The sequence below is a fragment of the Miniopterus natalensis genome, chromosome 3 (genome assembly GCF_054644295.1).
Source record: "Miniopterus natalensis isolate mMinNat1 chromosome 3, mMinNat1.hap1, whole genome shotgun sequence".
In the NCBI taxonomy this organism is placed as follows: domain Eukaryota; kingdom Metazoa; phylum Chordata; class Mammalia; order Chiroptera; family Miniopteridae; genus Miniopterus; species Miniopterus natalensis.
Genome location: NC_142083.1, coordinates 76,555,552 through 76,579,305, shown reverse-complemented (window position 1 = coordinate 76,579,305; position 23,754 = coordinate 76,555,552). Strand labels below are relative to the sequence as shown.

General features: G+C 52.7%; 2 protein-coding genes across 4 annotated transcripts in view; one reads left to right on the top strand and one right to left on the bottom strand.

Moving 5' to 3' along the window:
* The window catches only part of CLIP2 (CAP-Gly domain containing linker protein 2), a 69,026-nt gene that overhangs the window by 44,037 nt on the left and 1,235 nt on the right, over window positions 1–23,754 (bottom strand). For both annotated transcript variants that reach the window (XM_016199034.2, XM_087815602.1), the window contains exon 2: window positions 6,915–7,105. In XM_016199034.2, the coding sequence (XP_016054520.2) occupies window positions 6,915–7,038 (124 nt within the window). In that variant the 5' untranslated portion in view covers window positions 7,039–7,105. The remainder of the gene's footprint in view (window positions 1–6,914; window positions 7,106–23,754) is intronic.
* LOC148093528 (pancreatic progenitor cell differentiation and proliferation factor-like) lies at window positions 5,580–5,918 on the top strand. 2 transcript variants are annotated; one of them, XM_087815103.1, is made up of 2 exons: window positions 5,580–5,706; window positions 5,744–5,835. In XM_087815103.1, the coding sequence occupies exons 1-2, from the start codon at window positions 5,580–5,582 to the stop codon at window positions 5,833–5,835; spliced, it is 219 nt and encodes a 72-aa protein (XP_087671229.1). The 2 variants fall into 2 exon arrangements, with proteins under 2 accessions (XP_087671229.1, XP_087671228.1); XM_087815102.1 differs by having other exon boundaries at window positions 5,580–5,918.

The window sequence follows — 23,754 nt, the reverse complement described above, 5'->3', positions numbered from 1 at the left end:
TGGAGCCCCAGGACCAGACTGAAATGCAGGCTGGCCATGACATTGAACTCCCCTCCCTGGTGGCCCCAAAGCAACAAACATAAATGCTGGCAAATCCTGAAGCTGCTTTCTGCTCTAAGGACCCCCTCCCGCACAGCAGGTGCTCATGAAGGAAGGGATGAGGTCTCTGTGGTCTTCCTCAAGGGAGCCGGCTTTCCCACCAGGAGCCCCCAGCCCAGTTCACCCCGAGTTCAGTCCTGATGGCAACCACCGATATGGCCTCCAAGGAGAGCTGAGCCCATCCCTCCCAGACCACCCTGACCAAGCAGGGTCCATCCCTTCTGGCCACCACAGGCCCTGTATCCCCCTGCCACGCTGCCTCCAGCCAGCCAGCCCTGGAGAAGGGACCGGCTATCAGCCACTGTGGAGCGGGCCTAAGTCCCAGGGATTGCTCATCACTTCCTGAGCCGAAGGGAACTCAGGAGTCCCCTTCCATCCCCCCTACTCCAAATCAAGAGAATAAAGCCCCTCCCAGCAGATTCAACCGGGGACCCAGGGAAGAAAGAAGTGGGTGGCTTACCCTGGAAAGAGCAGAGCCAGCTCCCCATGGAGAAGCCCTGCTGTGGCCACACACAGCAGGCAGTGCTGGCAGCTGGGCCCCCACCCCCTGGATCAATACCAGCGACGTCAGGAGCATTAGGAGGCTTCGCTGCCCCTCCTCCACACAGCCCAGCCACAAAAAAGCTCAGCTTGGCTTTCCCCATCCTGATGCCATTAAAAAGTTTAGGATGTGGTTAGGGAGAGCCAGAGAGGTTGACCTTGAAGGGAGTGAGTGCTGCCTGGGGGCTGTGCTGCTCTGCAGGAGCAAGGGCTGGAAGTAGTCCTAGTTCTGCCCAGGTTTGCACAGCATCTGGGACAAGTCACTTAGAATGTGGATGATGCCTCCCACCCTCCTAGGGAGCATGGCTACCAAGGTGAAAGACAACCCTCTGGGGATGGAGTGGGGTGGGGTCAGTGTCTGAGACTAGAGACCAGCTCTGGGGGTCCCACATGGAGCAGGGCAGGCTGGCTGCCACGTCTGGAGCACCGAGAGAATGCAGGGGCATCTGCGCCCAACTTAGTAATCCAGAACTAAAGCTCTGGGGCCAGCCCTGTGTGGGCCCTTTGGGAGGGATCAAGATATAGGGGTGAACCCCAACCTGAGTGGCCTGTTCACTGTCTGAGGGGGAGTCCCATGTACTCTTCCTTGACCTCCTGTGTCCTGGGTCTGCAGCACGAGGAAAGGCTGAAGGTAACCTGGAGGGCAGCTGTGACCAACTTAATGAATACAGCCCACTCCTCCCACCCTGCCCACCTGAGCGGGGCATGAGCTGAGTGTGTGAAGCTGGAACTGAACTTGGGGCCCCAGTCACCCCACCCCCGGGGTGGGACAGCAGGTGCTGGTGTAGTGAGACAGCTTTAGACCCAGCCTAGCCTGAGTCTCAACTCCCACTCCACCACTCTCTGGCCCTGCAACTCTCAGCAACTCAGCTGAGAGCTCAAAGCCTCAGTTTTCTCATCTTTAAAATGGAAAAAAGAGCAGTTATCTCACTGGTCTGTTAATGAGAAAAAAATGTGATAAGATGCCTGCTGCAGAGCCTGCTTGTGACATAACAAGGGTCAAATGTCATCCCTCCTGGACAGGACATCTACACTACAGGACAGCACACTACAAGGGATGGGAAAGGTCCTTCAGGGACCTACCTGCTCCTTCGGAGGAGCAAGGGCAGAGAGAACTCGACAGTGGTCTGTGGTCTGCCCTGACCTCAGGCTCAGAAGTGAACCCCATGGAAGTGCTAAGGGCCCCTGCTCACAGTGTGCTGCAGCTTCTTCTTTTCCACAACTGCGGGGCAGTGTCCAAACCTGCCTGACTACTGCAGGCTCCTCCTGACCCAAACGGAGGGCCATACACCAGCAGCAGTCTCGGGCCACCAGCTTGGAAGCCTGAACTTCCTCCTCCTTCAGGCACAGGCTAGATTCCAAACCCCCAGGCGCGCCAGTCACAGCTACCCAACTTCCATCTGGGGCCCTGACTCCTGCCCTAGCCCATTAGTGACACTCCCCTTGTCCACTCAAGCCGCTCTCTGGTTCTCAGACATCTCAAACCTCAGGGCCTTTGCATCACTATTCCCTCTGCCTTGATGTTCTTTCCCTAGTCATCTGGGTTGGCTTCTGTCACTCAGATCTTTGCACCAATGTCACCTCCTGAGAAAGACCCTCCCTGACCTCCCAATCTGAAGCTGCTTCCAGGTGCTCCATCCTGTCCAGCTGGGATGTCCCTGACTTCCATGCCCCACCCAGGCCTTTGTCTACAGGTGGGTCCCAGATCGCCCTCTGCACACCTGCTTTGACCACTGGATCACCACATAGTATGACAGACTCCATCCAACGGTCCCCTTGGCTTTGCCGCTCCCTGTGTGTCACAGCTCTGGGGACTGACACAGGCCCTTCCATCTCCATGGGGCAGGGGGCGGGGGCATCAGTCCAGGCCCAGCCCTTGGCCAGACCCTCTGCCAGGAAGCTGAGCTCATGTTTTGGGAGGCAGCCACTGCCGATTCCCAGAACAGATTCCAACTTTTAACTGTCCCCCAACCCCAGCCAGGCTCTAGTCTCTGCCAGATCCATCTCTCAGTGCCCTGGTGCCCCTCACACAGGGTCGCAGCCTCTGATGAGGGCAGCACCTCCAGCACCTTGGAGAGTAGATGGCCAGTTCCAAGGGATGGGGGAGGGAGTCTGAGGGGCCAACATGGGGGGTGGGGGGTGCAGGCACAGTCCTACGCTGCTGCTTCCACCCGCCCCTCCTCTCCAGAGACTCTTGTTATAAGACCTGGAGCAGGGACAAAAGTAGCTCTGGGTGGCAGAAATCTCCCTTCCCCTCTCACAGGGTTTCTCTGCCTCTGCCAACTCTCCCAGCTCTCCACTCCCCCTCCCCTAGCCTGGGTGTCTGCAAAGACAGCTGGTGCCAGAGGAGGGAGGGCACCACCAAGCCCTGCTGCAGCCTTTCATGCCCACGTGGAGCATGGGGTCATGGCTCTGTAATTAATCAGACATTCATGGAGTGGCACCTCCTTGCTCTGGAACAGCCCTTTAAGGTAGGAGGGCCCAGATCAAGTCAGACCACCCTCAGGGGCTCCCAGACCACTGTGCAGTGTGACTAGGAAGCAACCAGCATGCCACACTGTGTGCTCCATCCCCATTCCCTGGCTATGAAGGATGGCAAAGACTGCAAGCACAGTCAAAGGTGGAAACAAATGATGCAAATATGGGTACAATCCATGACTCAACTACTTAAAACAATATCTGCGGTAGGAAAAAAGATCAGAAGGAAATAAATCACAGCAGTGGCTGTGATTAGGTTCAGTGGAGGGCTTATCTTCTTTTATCACTTTCACGTTTTTTTCTATAATGAGATTATAGATGGATGGAAGGAAAAGAAATTACTCTTTAATGAGTTTTGTACCTACAGGCACTTCACATTCCTTAACTGACTTGATCACATCAGAGAGACGCTATTATCCCATTAGTGGCTCAGAGAGGTTAGGTAACTCTTCCAGGGGCAGAGCACATTAGATTCGGATCAGAGCCAGATTCAGGCCCCTCTTGATCAGCGAGGGAGCAATGAGGAAAGAACGCCAAAGGTGCTGTGGGACTCTCTCCACTAGAGAAGAGGGTCAGGGTCAGGCCTAGCTGGTGCCTTTCTCCATAGAGTGGCTACACAACTGCCACCGTCATCCCTAGCCCCCACTGGACCAAGCTCAGCCCATTTGATGCCTTTGCCCATGCTCTTCTCCACTGCCTGAAAGTCTTCCTCCTCTACAACACTTATATTCCCCCATTCTCAAGGCTAGGCTCTTTTAGGCTTCCTTCAGGAAGTCTTCCCTGATGGCCCACTCAGGTAGTGGTGGTCAACCCCTCAACATCTCAGAGCCCTGGCAGTGAGTGCTGACATCCTCGCCTGGGTGACCACATGTCACTGGTCTCTCCAACCCCTGCTCCTAACCCCTGAAGCCCGTTCTTCACATGGCAGACTTAGGGATGTGTACATCCAGTCATTCCTCGGCTAATATCCTCCAACAGCTCCCATCACACTTAAACCCAAACCCCCTGCTCTTCATAATCTGCCTCTGCCACCCTCCCCAACCTCATTCACACTCCTCTCTACCCACACTTGCCTTCCTTCCCATCAAACATAACTCATTCCTGCCTCACAGCCTTTGCATCACTTCTTCTCTTCCCCTGGAACATCCTTCCCGCCCTGTTTTCTCTCCTAGCTTCTTCTCATCATTCAGGAGGGCCTTCCATGAGTAAAGGAAGGTTTGCCACTTGGAGGGGGAGTCTGGACCTTTAAACAAGGATGTACTGGGCAGACCTGCCCATGGGACACACTGTACAACTTCCTTACCCTGTCATGCTGGGTGTTTGGATCTGCCAGGGGCATGGTTCTGCCAACTGCCCAGGCCTTTGGCTCAAAACTTTCCTTGACCCAACCCAGAGGCCAGATTTCCCAAACTTCTGTTCCAATCAGACAAGATGGATAGCATCTTACCTTAATGGCTGCAGTATAATCAGAGTGAGGATTTGTGCCCAAAGATGTTCATCACAGCATCATTTATCAAAGTGAAAAGTAAAAAACAATCACAACTTTCAACTGCAGAGAATGGGTTAAGAAAAGTTTTTCAATTCCTCCTATTATATTCCTCTTGATTTACAACCCTCCAGTGGCTTCCCACTGCTATTAGGATGTTAGTAAAACTCCCCGCATAACGCCAAGCTGCCCCCACCCGGTCCACCATCTCACCAGCAAGCTTCTCACTGGTTATGTTTCAGCCTCACTTACTTTTTTTCCCTTCCTTTTACTTATCATGCTCCCTCCTGCCACTGAGCCTTTGCACATGCTGTCCCTCTGCCTGGAACACCCTCCCCTCTTCATCTAGTGAACCATTGCCTTCTAGACCCCAGCTCACACATCCCTACCTCCCAGACCTGGGCAGGCCCCCATTACTGGATATCATGACATTCAGTCTCCCTGCCCAGACTGGCAGCCCCTGAGGGCTGGGATCTCAACCAGTTTTGCTCAGAATGAGAGCTCCAGAGGCTAGGGGTTAGGACTATGTCAACAAAGCAGGCCCTTGACTTACATTTGTTGAATGAACAGAATATTTTACAGCCATTAAAAATGATGAGCAGCCCGGGCGGGCGTGGCTCAGCGGTTGAGTGTCGACCTGGGATCCAGGCAATCGGGGTTCGATTCCCAGTCAGGGCACTGCCCGGTTGTGGGCTCGATCAATGATTCTTCATCATTAATGATTCTGTCTCTCTCTCTCCCTCTCCTTTCCTCTCTCTGAAATCAATAAAGATATATTAAAAATAATAATAAAAATAAAAATAAATAAATAAAAATGATGAGCAGACCCCCATGTGTCGGTCATGGAGCGGCGTCACACGGACTCCTCCGCAAATGGGCTCTGTGGCCTAGCGCCCCCGTTCCTGCCACCCGGAATCGCGGGCCGAGGCCCACGGGGGGTCGCCACCGAGGTTTCCAGCAGTCCGCGAGCAAGAGCATGGCAGCCATCCCCTCCAGAGGCTCGCTCGTGGCCACCCACTACCAGCGCCGCCTGGGTTCCACTTCCAGTAACAGCTCCTGTGGAAGTGCTGAGTACCCTGGGGAAGCCGTCCCCCACCACCCTGGTCTCCCCAAGGCCAACTTGGGTCACTGGTGGGCAAGCTTCTTTTTTGGGAAGTCCACTCTCCCATTCACGGCCACAGTGTTGGAGTCACCAGAGCACTCGGAATCTCCTCAGGCCTCCAGCAGCATGATCACCTGTGGCCTGGCTTGGGAAGCCACAAGGAAGCAGCTTGGCGGCCAGCCTGGCAAAGCCAATACCAGGTCCCCATCCTGAGTGGCCACCACCAGCCACCAGACTTCTAGGGGTGCTAGGTTCTTTTGAGCCCCTCCCCCTCTATCTCTTTCCCCCCTCCTTACCCCACCCCATAGACTAGGCAGGCTGCAGCAAGCAGAAGCAATGGGCTCTTTTATAACAAAACAGCAAAACACCACAAAGAAGTTGAGAGCCCTGCTCTTTACTACCCAAGCCACACTCGAGCCTTCTGACACCCTGTAACCGTGTGCCTTGCACCAAGTGGAAAATAAACGACAAGCAGCCAGCATATAAAAAAAAAAAAAAAAAAAGATATGAAAAATTCACCTGATCATATTAAATGGAAAAAAGCAGATTTTCACATTGTAGATGCAGCATGATTACAAATAGTTAAGAAAAAAAAGAGTAAGAACATAAACACAAACCAAAATAATAGCTGCCTCCAGGGGTTGGGATTATAGGTAATTTTACTCCTGCATCAAACTTTCCACATACCCCACAGGGTCTGTCTTACTTTTATGATCAGAAAAGGCAAGTTACTAACAGCTCTTCTCTACCATTTGCCCTCAGAGCTGGTGCCTCCAGCCAGAGTGCCCTCTGCCCACCAGCAGGAAGACTAGAGATCAGATACGGAAAGGTTAAAGGGCATGGTTCTGGGTGGCAGACAAGAGGGCTGAGGGGAAGATGGGGCTGGCTCCACTAGGACAATCTCAGACCCTGGAAGGAGAATGAATGGGGGGGTCTGAGTGACCTTGGGCAAGATGCCAGGCCTCCCTGGAACTCCATTTCCTCATCTGCAGTGGAGCCAACAGTGGTACCCAACTCCTGGGGTGGTGGAGAATGAATAGGCAAGTGCGCATCAGTGTTTATCACCAGTTCGTTGTTCAAGGGATCACAGTCAGACTGAAATAAGAACTTCCAGGTGCTACTGGCCTCCAGGTTGGTCACAGAGCGGCTCTTCCAGGAGATCCACGTCCCCACCCAGCCCCTCACCCTACCACCCTTAGCCATGCGTACCTTCCTTGGAGCCGGTGGATGCCGCCGTGGCAGAGGCAGAGGCTGACCCAGTGGACGTCCGACCCATTGGGCTCGAGTGTTTCCCCCCACGGCCGGGGGGCTTCAGGCCACTGGGCTTCTGCATGGTGGTGCCACTCAGTGGGTGGGAAAGGGCCAGTGCAGGTCACGTTCTCTCTGCCATCGTCAGTCACCTGTGGGCAGATAACAGTAGTGATCACCCCAATGCTGACACAGCAGGATTCCAGCACTGCCAACACTGTAAGGCACAGACCTTTTCCTACGTAGGGAAACTGAGACACAGAGCAGTGACAGCAAGAGTGGGTCCAGTGTAGCAGCGGTGTGGCCAAGTGTACTGGTCTGCTGGACTCAGAGGTCTGGCATGTTCTCTCTGCCTACCTTCTGGGCCCAGGAGGTGAGAATCAGGAGCAAACTGGCTTGGAGTCTGCAGCAATGCTGTATGAACCCCAGCAATCCCAGACAAGGACCTCGAGGGCCAGCACAGCCACCAACAGCTGAGCGTGGCTCTCACTACAGAGCACAAGCTGGCGTGGATTCTGACACACACGACAAGCTGGTGAGTTCCTCTCCATCAGCCCCCAGACTCTCTAGGACTAGCCAATAACGCACATTCCTCCTGATGCAGGCTGGACAAAGCAACATCAGGCTACACTCCTGCTCTTGGGCTCACCTTCCCAGCACCTGCCCACTCCACCTGGTGTGCGGACATACACACAGAGAGACCTACATCCCTTGCCAGGATGGACTCATGTGCCCTCTGCTTGTCCTTCCACCGTTATAGCTCCCTGCCTATATAACTAAATAGAGAAGGGTGTGATGCATACGGTGTCCACGATGAATGGGGCACTAGCATTTGACAAAAGGGACACCTCCAGTCTCCAAGGTGATCAGTTCAGGGTACCAGATGCCAGCAGGACAGGGCTGGATGCAGGGGGACTGAAGGAGAGGCATGAAGGACAGGGCCGCCAGCCCCTGGCCTCCTCCAGCTCTGTCCCATGTGCACACCCTCTCTTGTACCAAGTGTCTATGGCGGGAGCACCATGGGCCAGGCCCCGTCCTGCCCCAGAGCCACAGGCCTCTGCCTTGGGAGCACACTGGGCAGTGGGGAGAAGGAATGCAGAGCACCACGGGACAAACAGAGGATGCTGGATGAAAGCTTCATCCCCTTGGGACCTGAGAACTGGAAATCAATGCCCTCTGGGCACCCCACTCTGATAGGGTCAGGGATGCCACACCCTCTGCCTGTCCAGCCATCTTCCTATCCTACCCTTGGTCATGGAACATGATTCCCTTTTAGAGAACCCTTTCCTCCACTCTTGATCCACATGATGTGTGTGGCTGAACCTGCATACACTCCTGGAGTAGACACGACCCAGGCCAGGTCAGAGCCCCCGCCCCTCTCCCCATGGTTAACTGAGGGGAATCACGTGACCCAAGCAGCATCAGGACCTGGACTCTGGCTGGAACCTTTAGGAAGAGGTGCTCTCCTTGCTCTGGGGCTGCATCGCTGTGGGATGGACGCCAGGAACTGCAGGGCCATCCCAGTTACCTCATGGGAGAGCCACCAGGAACGATGCCAACACAGAGAAAACAGAGCTGAGTGGCTGGATTTAGAGGGCCTGGATCCAGCTGAGCCTGAAGATGGTGACTGAGCCCCTCGCTTACATCAGCCAATACATACTTACACACACATGTATTGTTTTCTCTTTTTGTCTAAACTTATTTTTAGGGACTGTGTTGCTTGCAACCACAAAGTTCTGACTAATACAGAAGCCAACCTACAATGCTCATGGCAGGAATACGCAGTGTCTTCAGAATGGCTCTCAGTCCAGCAAGATGAGCCAGCAACACTATTATCTGTTCCGGGAAGGATCAACCATGGGAAAGATCAGCTCCTTACATGGGGCTGCCAGCCATAAGAACAGAGGAAAATAAGCTCCCCCAAGGCACAGAGTGATAACACCTACATGCCCAGGTAAGCTGAGAGGAGAATGGGGCATTTTTGCCTACCCTGATCTGGCCCTGGAGCCTGCAAATCCAACATTACAATCCCCTGATCCATGACTCTGATACCTCAGGAATTCTGGGGCCCAGAGACATTTGGTCAGGTTGGAGCATAAGCCTGCTCCCTTGCTCCCCAGAATCTGGCTCTCCAGGAAGTTCATTCACTGGGGAATTGCCCCATAGTTTGTGACATCTATCTCTGAGCCTGGTTAGGCTGTGTTGGAATCCCCAAACCTGACAGGGACTCGCTGAGCCAACAAGGGCATGTCTCTGGCGACAGCGAATGGGTGGCCACTCTGTGGGTGGCCAAATGGGCTTCCTGCTCCTGTGGCTTAGCTGGGGGGCCCTCTGACCTAGGAAATCTTGATGCAGAGCCCACATGCCTGAGGCAGAGGAGAGTGTGTTGCTGGAACTGAAGCGAGGTGTAAGGACCCTCTCCCCATGCCCATGGCCCCTTCTCTGCCCAAGACCCACTCAGAGAAAAAAAGCTACAAATCATATATCTAATAAAAGACTTGTATTCAGGACATATGAAGAACTCTTAGAACTCAGTAATAAGAAGACAACCTAATGAAAAATGAACAAAAGATCTGAATGCCATTTCACCCACCAAGGAAGATATGCAAACAGCAACAGGCACAAGAAAAGATGACCAACGAGGACCAAAAGCTCAGTGCTGCCACTTCACACCAACTGGAAAGGCTAAAGACAGGGAAACTGACAATATCAAGTGCTGATGAGAATGTACAGCAGCTGGAACATGCATATTGCTGGGGGAAATAAAAACGGTACAACCACTTTGGAAAACAGTTTGGCACTTTCTTAAAAAAATTAAATACATACCTACCATATGACACAACTACCTCAGAGAAATAAAAACATATATCCATACAAAGATTTATTTTAAAATGCTCATAGAAACTTTATTCATAATAGCCAAAGTGGTAAAAACCCAAATGTCCATCCTCTGGTGAACGCACAAACAGTACATCGATGTTATAGTATAGCACTCAGCAACAGTAAGAAAATATTGACTTATGCATTATACTAAGGGAAAGGCCCCAGACATGATTACATATTGTATGATTCTATTCACATAAAATTTCAAAACTATAGGCAGAAAGCAGATCAGCAGTTGCCTGGTGGTGGGAGCAGGGACTGGCTAGAAACAGATAAGAGAACTTCCTGAGTGGAAGAAATGTTCTAAAACTAGATTGTGGTAATGGCTGCACAACTGCTTATTTATATTAAAAGTCATCAAACTTTTAATATAAAAGTCACCCACTTAAAATGGGTGACTTTTATATCATGTAAATGAACCTCACCTTAAAAAATATATATTAAAAAAATCCTTGAAGCCTCTCCATAAAAGTTAGTACAATGGCCTTCAAGGCTCTCCTCACCTCATCTCCACCACTATCGACCCTCCCTCACCAACTCCACTGGCCTCTGGTCGCTCCTGGATCACACTAAGAATGTTCCAGCTTCAGGGCCTTTGCACATGTTGTTCCCTCTACTTGGAATGCATTTCCCTCAAATATTGAGGTGTGCTGCTCATCTCCTTCAAGTATCTGCTCCAGTGTTCCCTTCTAGGATTACAACCCCTACCCAGTCCTCCTGACCCTGACCCTGTTTTGTTTTTCTCTACTGCACGAGGACAGGGACTTTGGTCTGTTTTGTTTGCTGTGGTACCCTTAGTTCTGACAAGGGTGTCTACAGGAGCTCAATAAATCACTGTTGAATAAGTGATGCTGGCCCATGGCCGGGAGAGGCCCAGAAGGTCCCCCTCACCTCCACAGGGCCCAGTGGCTGAGTGGCTTGTGGTGATCAGCTCAGCTGGCTGGCTGATGCCATGGCATTTCATGTAGCTGGTCTGACCTCTCCACTAGCCAGTGTGCACTTGGAGACAGCAACCAGGTGTTATAACCATGTCCTTGCATTGGAGGCTCCCCAACCAGGCTTGCTGATGACCACACAACTGACACTTTCCCACGTCCATTTTCTCCCACCTGTGTTACTTCACCTATTCCAGCCACCTATGAGAACACCTAGCTTGACGCCTCCTCCTCTTCTAGGAACTCTCCCAGATTTTGGCCCACAGAGACGTCAGGACACACGCTGAGCTAGGAGAAAGGATATTGTTCTCATTTACCTTCATCTTGCCTCCTGAGAACTCCCAGGCAACCTCAGATGGGGTCACAGTCTCTCCTCCAGAACCCTGCCCCAGGTGAGGTCTGGCAAAGAGCCTATGATCAGGAAACTCCATAGAGAGCACACCTGCAGTGGCCCAGAGGACAAATCCCCATGGACACTCCTCCCAGAAAAGGCTTCTGGAGGCTCCCACAGTTGCCCTCCTGCCCTCCTACCCCGATGATCCCAGCAGACTCCAGTAGGAAGAACCTATTATGTACCAGACCTTGTAGAAACATGGCCTCATTAGTCCTCAAGAGCCCTGATGAGACAGTGCCCATCTTAGAGGCAGAGCACCTGAAGCTCAGAAAGTTCAAGATTCATCCAAAGTCACACGAAGCTCAGTGTCTGAGACCAGACCCTGGCCTGGCCCTCCCCTGCCTCCTCACACTGCCAGGCCCAGGCCTGGAATAACATTTGTGAGACTCCTGGCCTCTGGAGAAAGTGTCCACATGCTTTGTGCCTTGCTGACAAAGGGGACCAGAGGAGCTGGCGGGAGAAGAGAACCGAGGCAGCATTGACTCAGTCCAGCCACCACTGCTGAGGGTGTGGGGAGGCGAGGGGAGGAGAGGCAAGCAGCCCCCCCCCCCCCCCCCCCCCGCTCCAGGGCCTCCAAAGCTGGGGGAGATGAGAGAAGGCTGGTGAACAGGAAGGTGGGGGAGGCGTTGGGCAAACTGGCCTTTGTGACTCAGCCCTGTTCCTGGGGTAGAGGAAGAGAAAGGGATTCTTGGAAAAAGCTAGACATGGTGATAAATTGGCCTTTGGCCACACTGCAGTTGGTGGGGGAGGCCTGGGAGGAAATAAATTTAAGCTTTGTGGGTAGTCCAAACCCCAGACCCAGAGCGGCTGTGGGAGCTTGGCCTAGTGCCTCAGTTTCATCACCTGTAAAATGGGGTAAAAGTATTGCTACCTCAAAGAACGCAGCCCACAAGTGTCCCTCGGTGCCTGGCACACAGGAGCTGTTGGGAAGGGCAACTGTCGCTGCTGTCAGGCCTCTATTATGATCTCTGAAGGCCCGGGTGCCCACACCACCTCCCCCAGGGACTCGGGCCCAGACGAGGCAGGCGTGGGAGAGGGCGGGTGGCATTCAGGCCAACAGGCCCCCTTTGTGCTGCCCTCAATTACCATTTACTGAAGACAAGCCCAGGCTGCATTTCAGGGTTTCCATTTCAGCTGCCCAGGGGGTGGCACACCGAGGTTTCAGTGGAGTTGAGGACCAAGAACTTTCTGCCAACTGGCGGCCCAGGGTGGGGCCCTGACGGAAGGACAGCCAGTGCCAAATAGGGCAGCGGAAAGCCCATCTCTACATGACAGCCTGCCCAGAGGGCAAGAGAGGCGGCATCTGGAAGGGGGCTCCCAGGGCCAGTCTCTGATGCGGGACTGAGCCACAGCTCACCCCGGAGCCTTCTGCTTGGAAGGGAGGGCACTTTGGCAGGACACTGCTACTGGCTGAGGCAGCATGGCCCAGGCCTCATGGACACCCCCCAACAGTGGCAGCTCTCCCTGAGCTGTTCCTCCTCCCCCTTCAGAGGTTCTGGCAGCCATGCTCCCTGCTCCTCTCCTGAGCCTGTGACCAGAACGCAGACGTGTAGTGTCCAGAGGTGAACTTATAGCATGGCCCCTGCCCACTGGCGGAAAGCCCTGAGGCTCAGGCCACAACACACCATGCAGGCGGGGTGGGGATGGGGGCGGGCTCTGTTAACAGGGAGCGGGGCAGGGGTGAGGGGACTGGAACAGGCGAGGCACAGACCACACTCTGCCAGGTTGATCTAACAGCAGAGGACTTAGTGGCTAACATGTGTGTACAGGGGTGGGATTCAGAGGCTAGAAGGGACAGTGATGAGGAGGGGGAACTTCCAGTGCTGGCCACCAGGCCAAGGCTATTCAAACAAAGGTGAGCCCAATGTGAGAGGCTGGAGAGAAAGAAGAAAGGCATCACCGGGTATGGACTTGAGGGTGCCCCAACAACAGAAGGGCATGAATGGGGGAGCTTTTAAGGAGAGGATGTCCAGCTGAGCTGCTGGGCCTCCCAGTCATCAGGAAAATGCAAGTCCAAGGCACAAGGAGCTCCCATTTCCCACCTAATCAGGTGGGAAACAAGTCAGAAAGCCAGGTGATGCCAAGTGCTAGAAAGGCCATGGAGCAAGAGCTGGTGGGCCTGGGTGGGCACAGCCTGGGGGGCGCTGCAGTAGCAGGAGACCCAGCTATGAACCTCGGCCATGCATCCTGGGAGGCACCTACAGGGTGCTTATCACAGCCCTCCATGCAACAGCCGGGAAATGCGGTTTGGGGCTGGGTATTGGACTGGGAGGGGTAACTGGGGCTTCATTTCTATTTATAAGATTTGTTTCTTAGGTCTTACAGGATGTACATGGATGTTCATTGTATCCTCTCCATTCCTTTATTTGAATGCCTGAAATATTTCAAATCACTTCTTAAATAAACAAAAAAAACAAGTAAAGATAGACACAAGTGGAGAGCAAACAGTCCCTAAACGGAATGAACCCCCACAGGAGCTGGCCACCAGAACAAGCTCCCAAACTGAAGGTGAGCCCTTATGTGGACATGGCACAGGCTACCCCTAGCCCTGTCCCACTGGGCACCCCAACACTCATGCCTGCAACCCAGTGCTATCCCAACCCCCAGATACAGCAGGGTCCCAAAGATGGATGTGACCACCGCCCCCACAAGCCTACTCCCAGCTGGCACCTCCTGCCCATTCAGCTTGGAAGGGAGGTTCATTGTCTGCATCTGACCGAGGCTCAGGAAATTGCACCAGTGGTAACGCTAGAATCCCCAAGCACAAGCAGGGAGCAGGATAGGGCCGGGGCGGGCTCCCTTGAGTCCTGCCAGCTTGAGTCAGAAGCCAAAGCTCTGAGCCTCAGGCTAGCTGCCCCTCCAGCCCGGGAGAGCGAGGAAGATGGCGCCTGTCTGCTTGGGCCCCGTCCCAACACACACCCTCTGCTTTCACTGGGTTGTGAGGCCCTGCGGGAAGCTGCAGCCAGCCTGGGCCATACACACTCAGCACACTTGCCAACCAGGGGAAGGCAACAGGGGGCCCCAGAATGGGGTGGTAGGGTAGTAATGGACCTTGCTTGGGGTCCTGAGTTGCCCTGGCAGTACCAAGGGTCCTGGGAGCCATCCAGAACTGGTGTGGAGAAGGGACCCTCCCAAGCCTCAGAGCAGAACTGGGGCTGGAACCCAGGCTCCACCAGCCGATGTGGCTTCAAGAAAAGGGAGGGAGAGTGAAGCTGGAAAGACATGGGGCAGAGCAGAGCACACGGTGCCAGCAGCATGGATGAGAATGCAAGGGCACTCGTGGTGCTAAGCAGGGAAGGACAAACCAACCCAAGAGCCCAGGTCGACTCCTATCTTCTCTGGCACCTGCAGCTGGGAGACAAGCAGGGCCTGAGTCCAGAGCCTGGCTTCCAGTCCCACATGCCCACCATCCTCACAGCCTCTGAGCTTGAGTTGCAGGGAAGATAAAGTGTGCGTCTTCCCTGTCCTGCCAACAACCTGGAGCGACTGCAGAGCCCTGGAAGGCCAGTCTTGCCTGAGCTGGACCATCTTCCGTCAGGTTTGGAGGGATCCTATCTCCCAGCAAAGAACAAAGGGGGTCAGGGCTGTGCCAGGTCATGGGAGGGGAAGGGACGTCAATATATTTTTCTGTCTTTTGCAGGCATGCACGTGTGCGCAAGCGCGCGAGCGCGCGCACGCACACACACACACACACACACACACACACAGTTGGAATGCTCAGAATCAGGGCACAGCCATGGCCCCAGAGCCTACTCCTGGCTGTGTGGCTACCCATAGCCCTGCCAACCAGACAACTGGAGCTCTCCTGCCACTGGCCCAAGATGCTGGGCAGGCATCAGCATGGCTCTGCCAGATGGGGTCTCCACCAGGTCTAGGGAGAAAGGCTTGGGAACAACACAGCTCAAGTTGCCCTCTGACCCACCTTTATTCCCATTTCAAAGAATGAGAAACTGAGGCCCAGAGCAGATTCACCCAAGGTCACAGAGCAAGTGAACAGCACACTGAGACTCAAGTGTCCAAATGAAGAAAACCCTTGTGGGGCAAGAGGATCCCTGAGATCAGACAGAGGCCCAGGGAGAAGAGAGGCCTGCTAAGATGACCCAGCAACAAGGACAGAAAGGAAGGAATGGGCTCCAGTGTCCTGCCTCCCAGGCCAGGATAGTGACCCAATCGTCTTTCATGGTTGCCTCATCCACTTCTGACTTCTGTGGCAGCTCCATCCAATACATCTAGACCAGGTGGCTGCAAGAAAGCCACCCCATCTCCTGAGTTCTCCTCTCCAACCCAGTCTGCACAAGCAACTAAAAATTACCTGTGAGCAAAGGTTGGTCTTTACAATAAGTGGTGCTGGATCAACTGAATAGCCACATAGGAAAAATATTATGACCCCTCCTGTGGCTGGAAGAATAATGGCCCCCCCTAACAATGGTCCCCCATAACTTGTGAACATGTTTACATGACAAGAAGGAATTAAGGTTAGAGATGGAATTAAGGTTGCTAATGAGATGACCATGAGATGGGAAGATTATCCTGTACTATCCAGGCAAGCCCAATGTAACCACAAGGGTCCTTAGATGTGGAAGAGGGAGGCAGGAGCAAAAGAATCAGAGATATGGCAAAGAACTCAGCCCAATATTGCTGGCTTTGAAGATGGAGGCAGGGACCACCAGCTGAAGAATGTGGGCAATCTCTAGGAGCTGGAAAAGGCAAAGAAATAGAATCTTTCCTAGAGCTTCTAGAAGGAACCTGGCCCTGCTAACATCCTGATTTTGGCCTAGTGAGATCCATTTCAGACTTCTGACCTCCAGAATTATAAGATGATGCATTTGTGTTGTTTTAAACTACTAAGTGTGTGGTCATTTGCTATAGCAGCAGAAGGAAACTGATACTTATTTCACATCACACACAAAAATCAATTCCTCATGGAGAGCAGATCTAAATGTAAAAGGTAAAACAATACAGTGTTTAGAAGATCTTCATAATATCGGAGTAAGCAAAGATTCCTTTAACACAGGAAGTGCTAAAGATAAAGGAAAGAGACGGATAAATTGGACAAGATTAAGATTAAGAGCCTCTGTGCATCAAATGATATCACTGAGAGAGAGGGGTGGGCAAGCCACAAAAGGGGAGAAGACACTGGCAATTCCTGTAGTCTACAAAGGATGCATATTCAGAATATAAAAAGAATCCTGAGTTAGAAAAATCAGCAAAACACTTCACAAAAACAAAAGACTGATAAACATATGAAAAGATGTTCACCTTTATTAGTCATCAGGATAACAACATACACCCACCAGAACACATAAAATGAAACAGACTGACCACACCACAAGATGATGAAAATGTGGGTAATCCAAAACGCTCAGGCACTGCTAGGAGGAGTGTAAGTAAATTGGTACAAGTGATTTGGAAATCAGTTTGGAATTACATACTAAAGCTGGACATACCTAACCCTAAGACCCAGCAATTCCCCACCTAGGGTATACCCCCAACAGAAATATGTACATATGTGTACCCAAAGACATGCTCTTTTCCTAATACTCCCAAACTGAAAATAACCCAGATATCCACCACCATCAGAATGACTTAATAAGTTGTCACTTAGTCACATGTGTAAATAAATTTACACAATGGAATAAAACACAGCAATGAGAATGAATGAACTGCAACCACAGGAAACAGTGTGCATGAATCTCGTGACTATAATCAAGTGAAAAAAGCTGGATATAAAAGACTGCATGGAGTATGACTATGCTTCCATTTAAAATGAAGTTCACATTACTAAGATTAAGAACAGGACATTTAAAAATTTTACAGTTTAGGGCATATTTTGGACATGTAATATACTGTATTAAAGTGTCTCCTGTTAAAATGAAGTCCAAGGGCAGGCAACATTTATTTATTAATGGTGTTAGAAATCTGGGAAGGGGTCATGCTTGGGTCAGGCGTATTGACTGGAATGGGTTTCTGGGAGCTGGCAGGTTCCGGATCTGGGTACTGTTTCGGTCATTTCACTTTGAGAAAATTCAACCAGCAGTGCACTTATGACATGTGCACTTTTCTGTATGGGTGTTGTACTTCAATAAAAAGTTTTTAAAATTTTCCTGGGAAGGAGTGGAGGAAGTAGGGGTGGTCCCTGCTGCTCTGGGGCCTTCCAACCCATCAGACTGCCCCAGCTGGCGGCACCTAACCAACCATGCGGACCTACTTGAATGTCTGCCTCCCCACAGTTCTGTGAGCTCCCTGTGGGAAGGCCCAAGCCCATGGATTTCATGTGCCCAGTGTCTGGCATGCAGTGGTGCTGTGCTCACTGAGCAAGCTTCCCAGGCACCAACTTTCCCTAAAGAAGGCCTCTTAGTCAGCCTTCTTTCACACCTGAGCCTTCCCCTGCAAGGGGTGGGGAGGAGGTTGAGCCCACTGAGGTCCAGGCTTGGCGCCTCTGTGGCATGAGAGGCCCAACCAGAGGGGAGGGGTTGTAATCCAGGGCCTACAGGAAAGGGCCAGGGTGTGGCAGTCTGGTGAAAGGATGAACCAGCCAGGGGTCCAGGGGCACCATTTACACCTCTGAAGGGCAACCCAAAGCTGCTGGAGGGTGGAGGAGGGAAGGGTGGGGAAGGGGCAGAATTTGGTGGCCCTAGGGGTAAGGTCAGTCACTAACAAGCCCTCAAAGTCATGTTTTTTAAGTTGCTTTCAGAAAGGCAACCCCTGCCCTCCACTCCCTCACCCAGCTATCAAAATCTGGCAGAATGCCAGGCACCCACCCACGCCCATACAGACTGTCCCATCTCCAGGCCTTTATACACGCTGTTCCCCCTGCCTAGAATGTCCTTCCTCTGTGCCTCTGGCAAACTCCCTCAGCTGTCACTGAGAGCAGCTTAAGAGGTCAGGTTCTTTGCATATCTCGTTCGTGGCTGGGCACTCGGTACCTAGGACAGCGCCTAGCACTCACAGGAGCTCAAGCTGGCTAATACGGGGAGGAGGGAATGAAAATGCCTCCTCTGCCACCTGTATTCTCCCCACATCAGCCGGAGGCCCAGAGCAGCTAGTTCACAGCCCACAGTGGTACTCACCAGCTGGCTTGAAGCCACGTCTGGGAAGGACAGAGTGGAGCAATTCAAGGTTCTGAATGACTCGCATCCTGCAGGAAAGCTGGCACCAAGCACATCTGATGCACACAGCACACACCAGGTGCTCACTGCTGTGAGTCCAACGAGCGAAGAGGCAGGCAGTGAGCCCCCCATCACTGGATGGGGTTAAGCAGAGACTGAGGCCTGTTCTCAGAGCAGGTTTCTGCTCCAGTCGGCACCGCTTCCATAAGAAGCTCTCCCAAACTCATGCAACTATTATTACGTCAAAAACCACATTAGCAGGAACCTGCTGGGCACCCTCCACCTCCCAGGGCCAGCCCACCGCAGTGGGGGAGGGCGACCCATGTCCACACCTCTCTCTGTCATAGGACTTTGCTTCTTCATTATGCTTGACACTGAATGTGTGTGGGTGCACTCAGTGTGGGGCTCAGGTGGGATGAGGCCCCATCCTCCACTGAGTTGCTCCAGCCTAAGCAGCTGCAGATCAGTAACATTTGTTCTGCTCCAGGCACCAGTCTAAGTGCTTTATAAAATTAACCCATTTAATCTTCAAATAGCCCTGTGAAGAAGATACTATAATGAACCCCAATTTACTAATGGGGAAACTGAGGCCCAGAGAGGTCAAGCCACTTGACCAGGGTGAAGCAACAGATGAACAGCGGAGGTCTCATTGGAACTCAGGCCCCCTGGCCATGGAGCCTGTGCTCTTAACCACTTCTCTTTACTTCCTCAGAACCAAGACCAACTCTCCTCCAGGTACTGGGGTCAGGGGGACAAGGGCAAAGATTCAGGCAAGAGGTTAGACGGGCAGCCCACAGCCCTCTGCCAAAGCCACAGACTACAGCACTTCTGCCCGATGACCCAGCCCTCAACTGCTCTGCCCTTGTTTCCTGGACCCCCTTCCCCCAGCGCCCTGCATTCCGGCCTCCCTAAACTTCTCAGTGCTCCCTGAGGCACCCCATCCCATTGCCTGTTCTGCCAGAAATGCCTTCACCACTCTTCTATCCCTTAACCAACTCCTAGGATCAAGCGGGTGTGCCCAGACCTCTCTGCACTGTCCTGTATCACAGCCCCCCACAAGCTGGGGATTCTCGGGGCAGGGACCAGTCTGGCTCCTGGTTCACCGGGTCTCATCCACACCTAGAGCCCGTTAGACATTTGAGGGGGCTGGCTGCAAGTATCAGCCCTGCCACAGCTGCTGGCCAGGACTGTCCACGAGGAGGGTTAGAAGGAGCAGAAGGCTGCTGTTGCCCTCCCGCCCACCCTCTGCATTGTGGACATCTGTCTGTCCCAGGACCACACGATCCGGCTCCTCCCTGGAGGTGCTATCCCTCATTTAGGCTGTTGTTTTATACGCAGCATACAAAGCCACTCCAAACTTCCACTTCCCCCTCAGATCCAGTCGCGAGAAAGCTCAGAGTCAAATTACCTCCAACAGAGGGTGCAAGAAGTCCCCTTGGGCTTCATTTGACTTTTGCTACCCTGCGTTTCCTCTTGCTCCAATTTTCCCATGCCTTTTTTTTATCTCATTATACTGTGTTTACCTTTGCAAATCACCTCAAGTCTTTTTTGGAATCAGACAAAGAACACACATGACCCTCTGGGATGTTTTCCCTCCTCTATTCCTTGTTCCCTGAGCCCAGCACAACCACTGGTCTGAAAGCAGCTGAGTGTGAGCCCAGTGACCCAACCTACAAACAGATGAATTTATGAAGGGAACAATCTACCTTAGAAAAGGACCTGAGCAGAATCAGGACACAAGGCAGTCTTTCCCTCCCTCACCACAGGGTCCCACAACTAGACACAGACTTGGCTCCTCACTGAGCCCCCTAGCCAGACACCCTTCCCTCTCCTGCCCACACTTCACTTTTCTCCCCCTGCACCAGCAGTAAGGTCTTCCTTAACTGCCCCAAGCTAGGCCATCCTTCAAGATGCAGCCCAGGCATAGTCCTCCAGGGAGCCCCTAGACCATCTCCTCCATCTAGCGCCTTACCTACCTGAGTAACACAGAATGACTTGAAACCATTGCCAGGGCAATGACCCCACTGGGCACTGAGGCAGCTCTTCTACTCTGGCCTTAAAATGTTTCTCAAAGGTGCTGATCTTGTTTACATTTTCAGGAAGGGTGCTGACGTCTTCCTAATTCAGTAAAAGCTTCTCAAAGGCAGGGTCCAAAAGTGCTCTGTGCTCCCCACACACCGAGAGGCTGGTTTCTGCACAGCCATCACCCACTCCCACGCTTAATGTACATGTTGGGGGAGGGGGCTGGGGCCAGGCTGGGTCCAAGCAGGAGCAGATCAGCCCTGGCCACTCTCGGCACCGCCACCTTAGGGAAGGGAGGTTGGAAAACCAGGCACTCCTCGTGAGCCTGAAATTCCACCCTCTCACAGCAAAGAAGCCAAAAGGGCAAAGAGAGAAGTGGGACAGGAGTGGGAGTCTTTCTGGCTGCAGCTGGAGTCAAAGGTAAGATTCCAAGGATGGAGCAAGGGCTGCTCAGTGAAGACGGAAGCCAGTAAGTAGACAAGGCCCCACACTTATGCCTTGTTAATAAAAACCACCTGCCATGCTCTGCTTTCTATCCAGAAGGGAACCATTTCACTATCATTTTGAAGCATTTCTTCTGAAAACTTGAGCTTTGTATTACTGTTTCTGTGTACTGTCCCTGGCAGCACAGCCCAGAGAAGGGAACGGTGGGACAGGGTAGGTCCCATGCTGGAAAGAGGAACCCCAGTCTCCAGGTGCTAAAGAGAGAGCCTCCTCAGGTCCCAAGCCAAGGCTGGGGAGAACCATGAGGCACAGCCCCCGCCATCCTGTCCTGCCCCTGGAGATCAGCGAACTCCAGCTTCTCCCAAGGAATCACGGTGCCAAGTGGTGGAGACCCACACTTCATATCCTGTGGCATCTCAGTAAATGGCCATGGGTCTGCCTCTCCCATCATACTGAGAGCTCACAAGGAACAAGATGCCCCCACGTGCCCGTCCTCACCCAGAACACACCATGTGTCATAAATGCAGCCGACACTGTAGCAGAGCAGCTTTGCCCAGCGCTGTCTCCCACCCCCAACCCCAGAGACCATGTGACCTGCCCTCCACCAGCTGAATGGACAGGGTGGGCACCCTCACCCAGGCCAGGCCAATTGGTTTCTCTGGCACCCCAAGACCAAAGGGACTGCTCCTGGGAGGTCCTGTGGCCTCAAGCTGAAGCCACCATTCAGGTCAGCCACGCCAACAACCCAGAGAGAGCCAGCCTACAGTGGGAGATGGGGCAGATGCACCAGAAGAGGTGGCAAAAATGAAACCACCGTCCAGAGAGGAAAGCCAGAGGAGGGGCCGCCTGCCAGTTTCCCATGTCCTGGGGGAGCCAGGCTGCCTGCAATTGTTTGCTACACAAGTTCCCTTTCCCGCCTCTTAACTCTCCCTTCACTTAACCTAAGTGGAAGAGGTTTCCGTCCCTGGCAACAAAATTATCCGAGAGACATGGTCAGAGCCTCCCCTCCTTCCAGCTCAAGGGCAGGCCTACTCATCAAGCCATGCCCACTACTCAGTTTACAAGGTGAGGCAGGTCTGGGTAGGGCCAGCACTAGAGCGCGTGCTGGGAAGGCAAGAGAGCATCTGTACTTTGTACTTGAGCAAATGGGGTAGAGATGTCTGAGGATAGCATGGCCAACATTGTGCTTTAGGGAAATGAACATGGGAGGTGGCTCAAATGGCATGTAGGAGGGGAGCATGTCTCCTAGGTACACAGTAGATGCTTAACAAATGCATGGAGGGCAAACAGGGAAACCTCTCTATGCCTTGATTTCTCCATCTCTAAAACACAGGGAGTTATTAAGATAGCCACAAACTAATACATGCATTTAAAGAGCTCAAAACAGTTTTTGGCATACAGTGAACCTTCAATATGTTTTGTTTTGTTTTTTAAACCTACACAAAGACTGATGTTCTCCCCAAGAACTCCTGGTCTAAATGTTTGTGTCCCTCCAAAGTCATATGTTGAAGCCTAATGCCCAATGTGATAGTGTTAGAAGGTGGGGCCTTTGGGAGGTGATCAGGTCATGAGGATGGAGCCCCCATGAATGAGATTGTGCCCTTATAAAAGAGACCCCCCCAGAGTTCCCTTAGCCCCTTCCACCATAAGAAGATACAAGGAGATGGCTGCAACCTGGAAGAGGGCCTTCACCCAACCATACTGGCAGCCTGATCTCAGACTTCTGGCCTCCAGAACTGTGAGGAATAAGTTTCTGTTGTTAAAACAGCAAAATGGCAGTGAACCAGGAGGGTCAAGAATGTAGTTCCCCTCCTCTGGGCATAGAAGCAGAGGTAGGGTAGATGGCATCAAAAGGGCAAGGTCAATCATTAGGGTGGCAGGGCCAGGGAGGGAAGGGAACTGTCTCCTACTTTGTGGTGCAGAGTGGAGGGAACAGGAATGGCAAGGGCTGTAGGGATGGTGGCCTTCCCATTGCCAAGGGAGGTGCACCAGAGTGGAGGGGGCAGCTGAGTGGGGAGGCTGCAGTGAGGCAGAGAACGGGGCCTGGGCGGGGATAACAGGCGAGAGTGCCTAACAGTGGACAAACAGATGGGGAGAGAATGAGCTCTGTGTGTGTGTGTGTGTGTGTGTGTGTGTGTGTGTGTGTGTCTGTAGAATGTAGGGCCACCCAGCACAGCCACAATAACAAACATTGGATATTTGCTCCATGAAGTGAACATATTTCACATACATCCATTCAATTCTCTCAATAACCCTAACAGGTAGAAACCATAAGTATCCTAATTTTGATAGATGGGAAAAGGCAGAGAGATGTATAGTGACTTGTCTGAGGTAACAAAGCGAGTAGGTACCAAAGCTGGGATTTGAACCCAGGCTGTCAGGGTCCAGCATCCAAACTCTTAGCCTCCAAAGTGGACAGGAGATACTGGAAAAGGATTGGTGCCCAAGGGTGAATCCCCAACTTGCAATCTCAGGCTCTGGGTATGGAATTCTAAGCACCACCTTCCCAGCCTGCTGGGTGGACCTGGGGGTTTGCAGATGTGCACTGTGTGCCTTAGGTTCCCTCCAGGTCCTCTCTGCCAGGCTCTTGTGTCTCTGAAACTCCTCTCCATCTCTACCCCCCTTCACCTGTCACAGAGCCTGGACCCCACCATCACTTGTAGGCCAGGCACTGCAGACAAAATGCATCCTAGCTCACAGCTCATGAAGGCATATGAGGGGCCCCACCTGGGAAAGTAGGAAAGACAGGACAATCCCTTCCCTCAACAGAACTCCCCTGCCTTAAAGCCCACACCTAAATCCTTCACTGCTCCTCTAGCCCAACAGCTCTACCAGGCCTCCTGTCCTCTTCTCTGACTCCAGACCCTGCCCATGCTATTTCCCTGTCTGAAGCCCCTTGGCATTCTGGCAGCAAACTTCTGCAATGGGCTCCATCAAGCTTCCTCTCCATCTCATCCTCCAGGTGTCGGTCCTCTGTGCTCCCAGCTTCCCCACTACTTCACTCAGTGATGGGC

Excerpts from the sequence above, each read along its gene's own strand:
- LOC148093528 (XM_087815102.1), top strand. The coding sequence starts at position 5,580 with ATGGCAGCCATCCCCTCCAGAGGCTCGCTCGTGGCCACCCACTACCAG.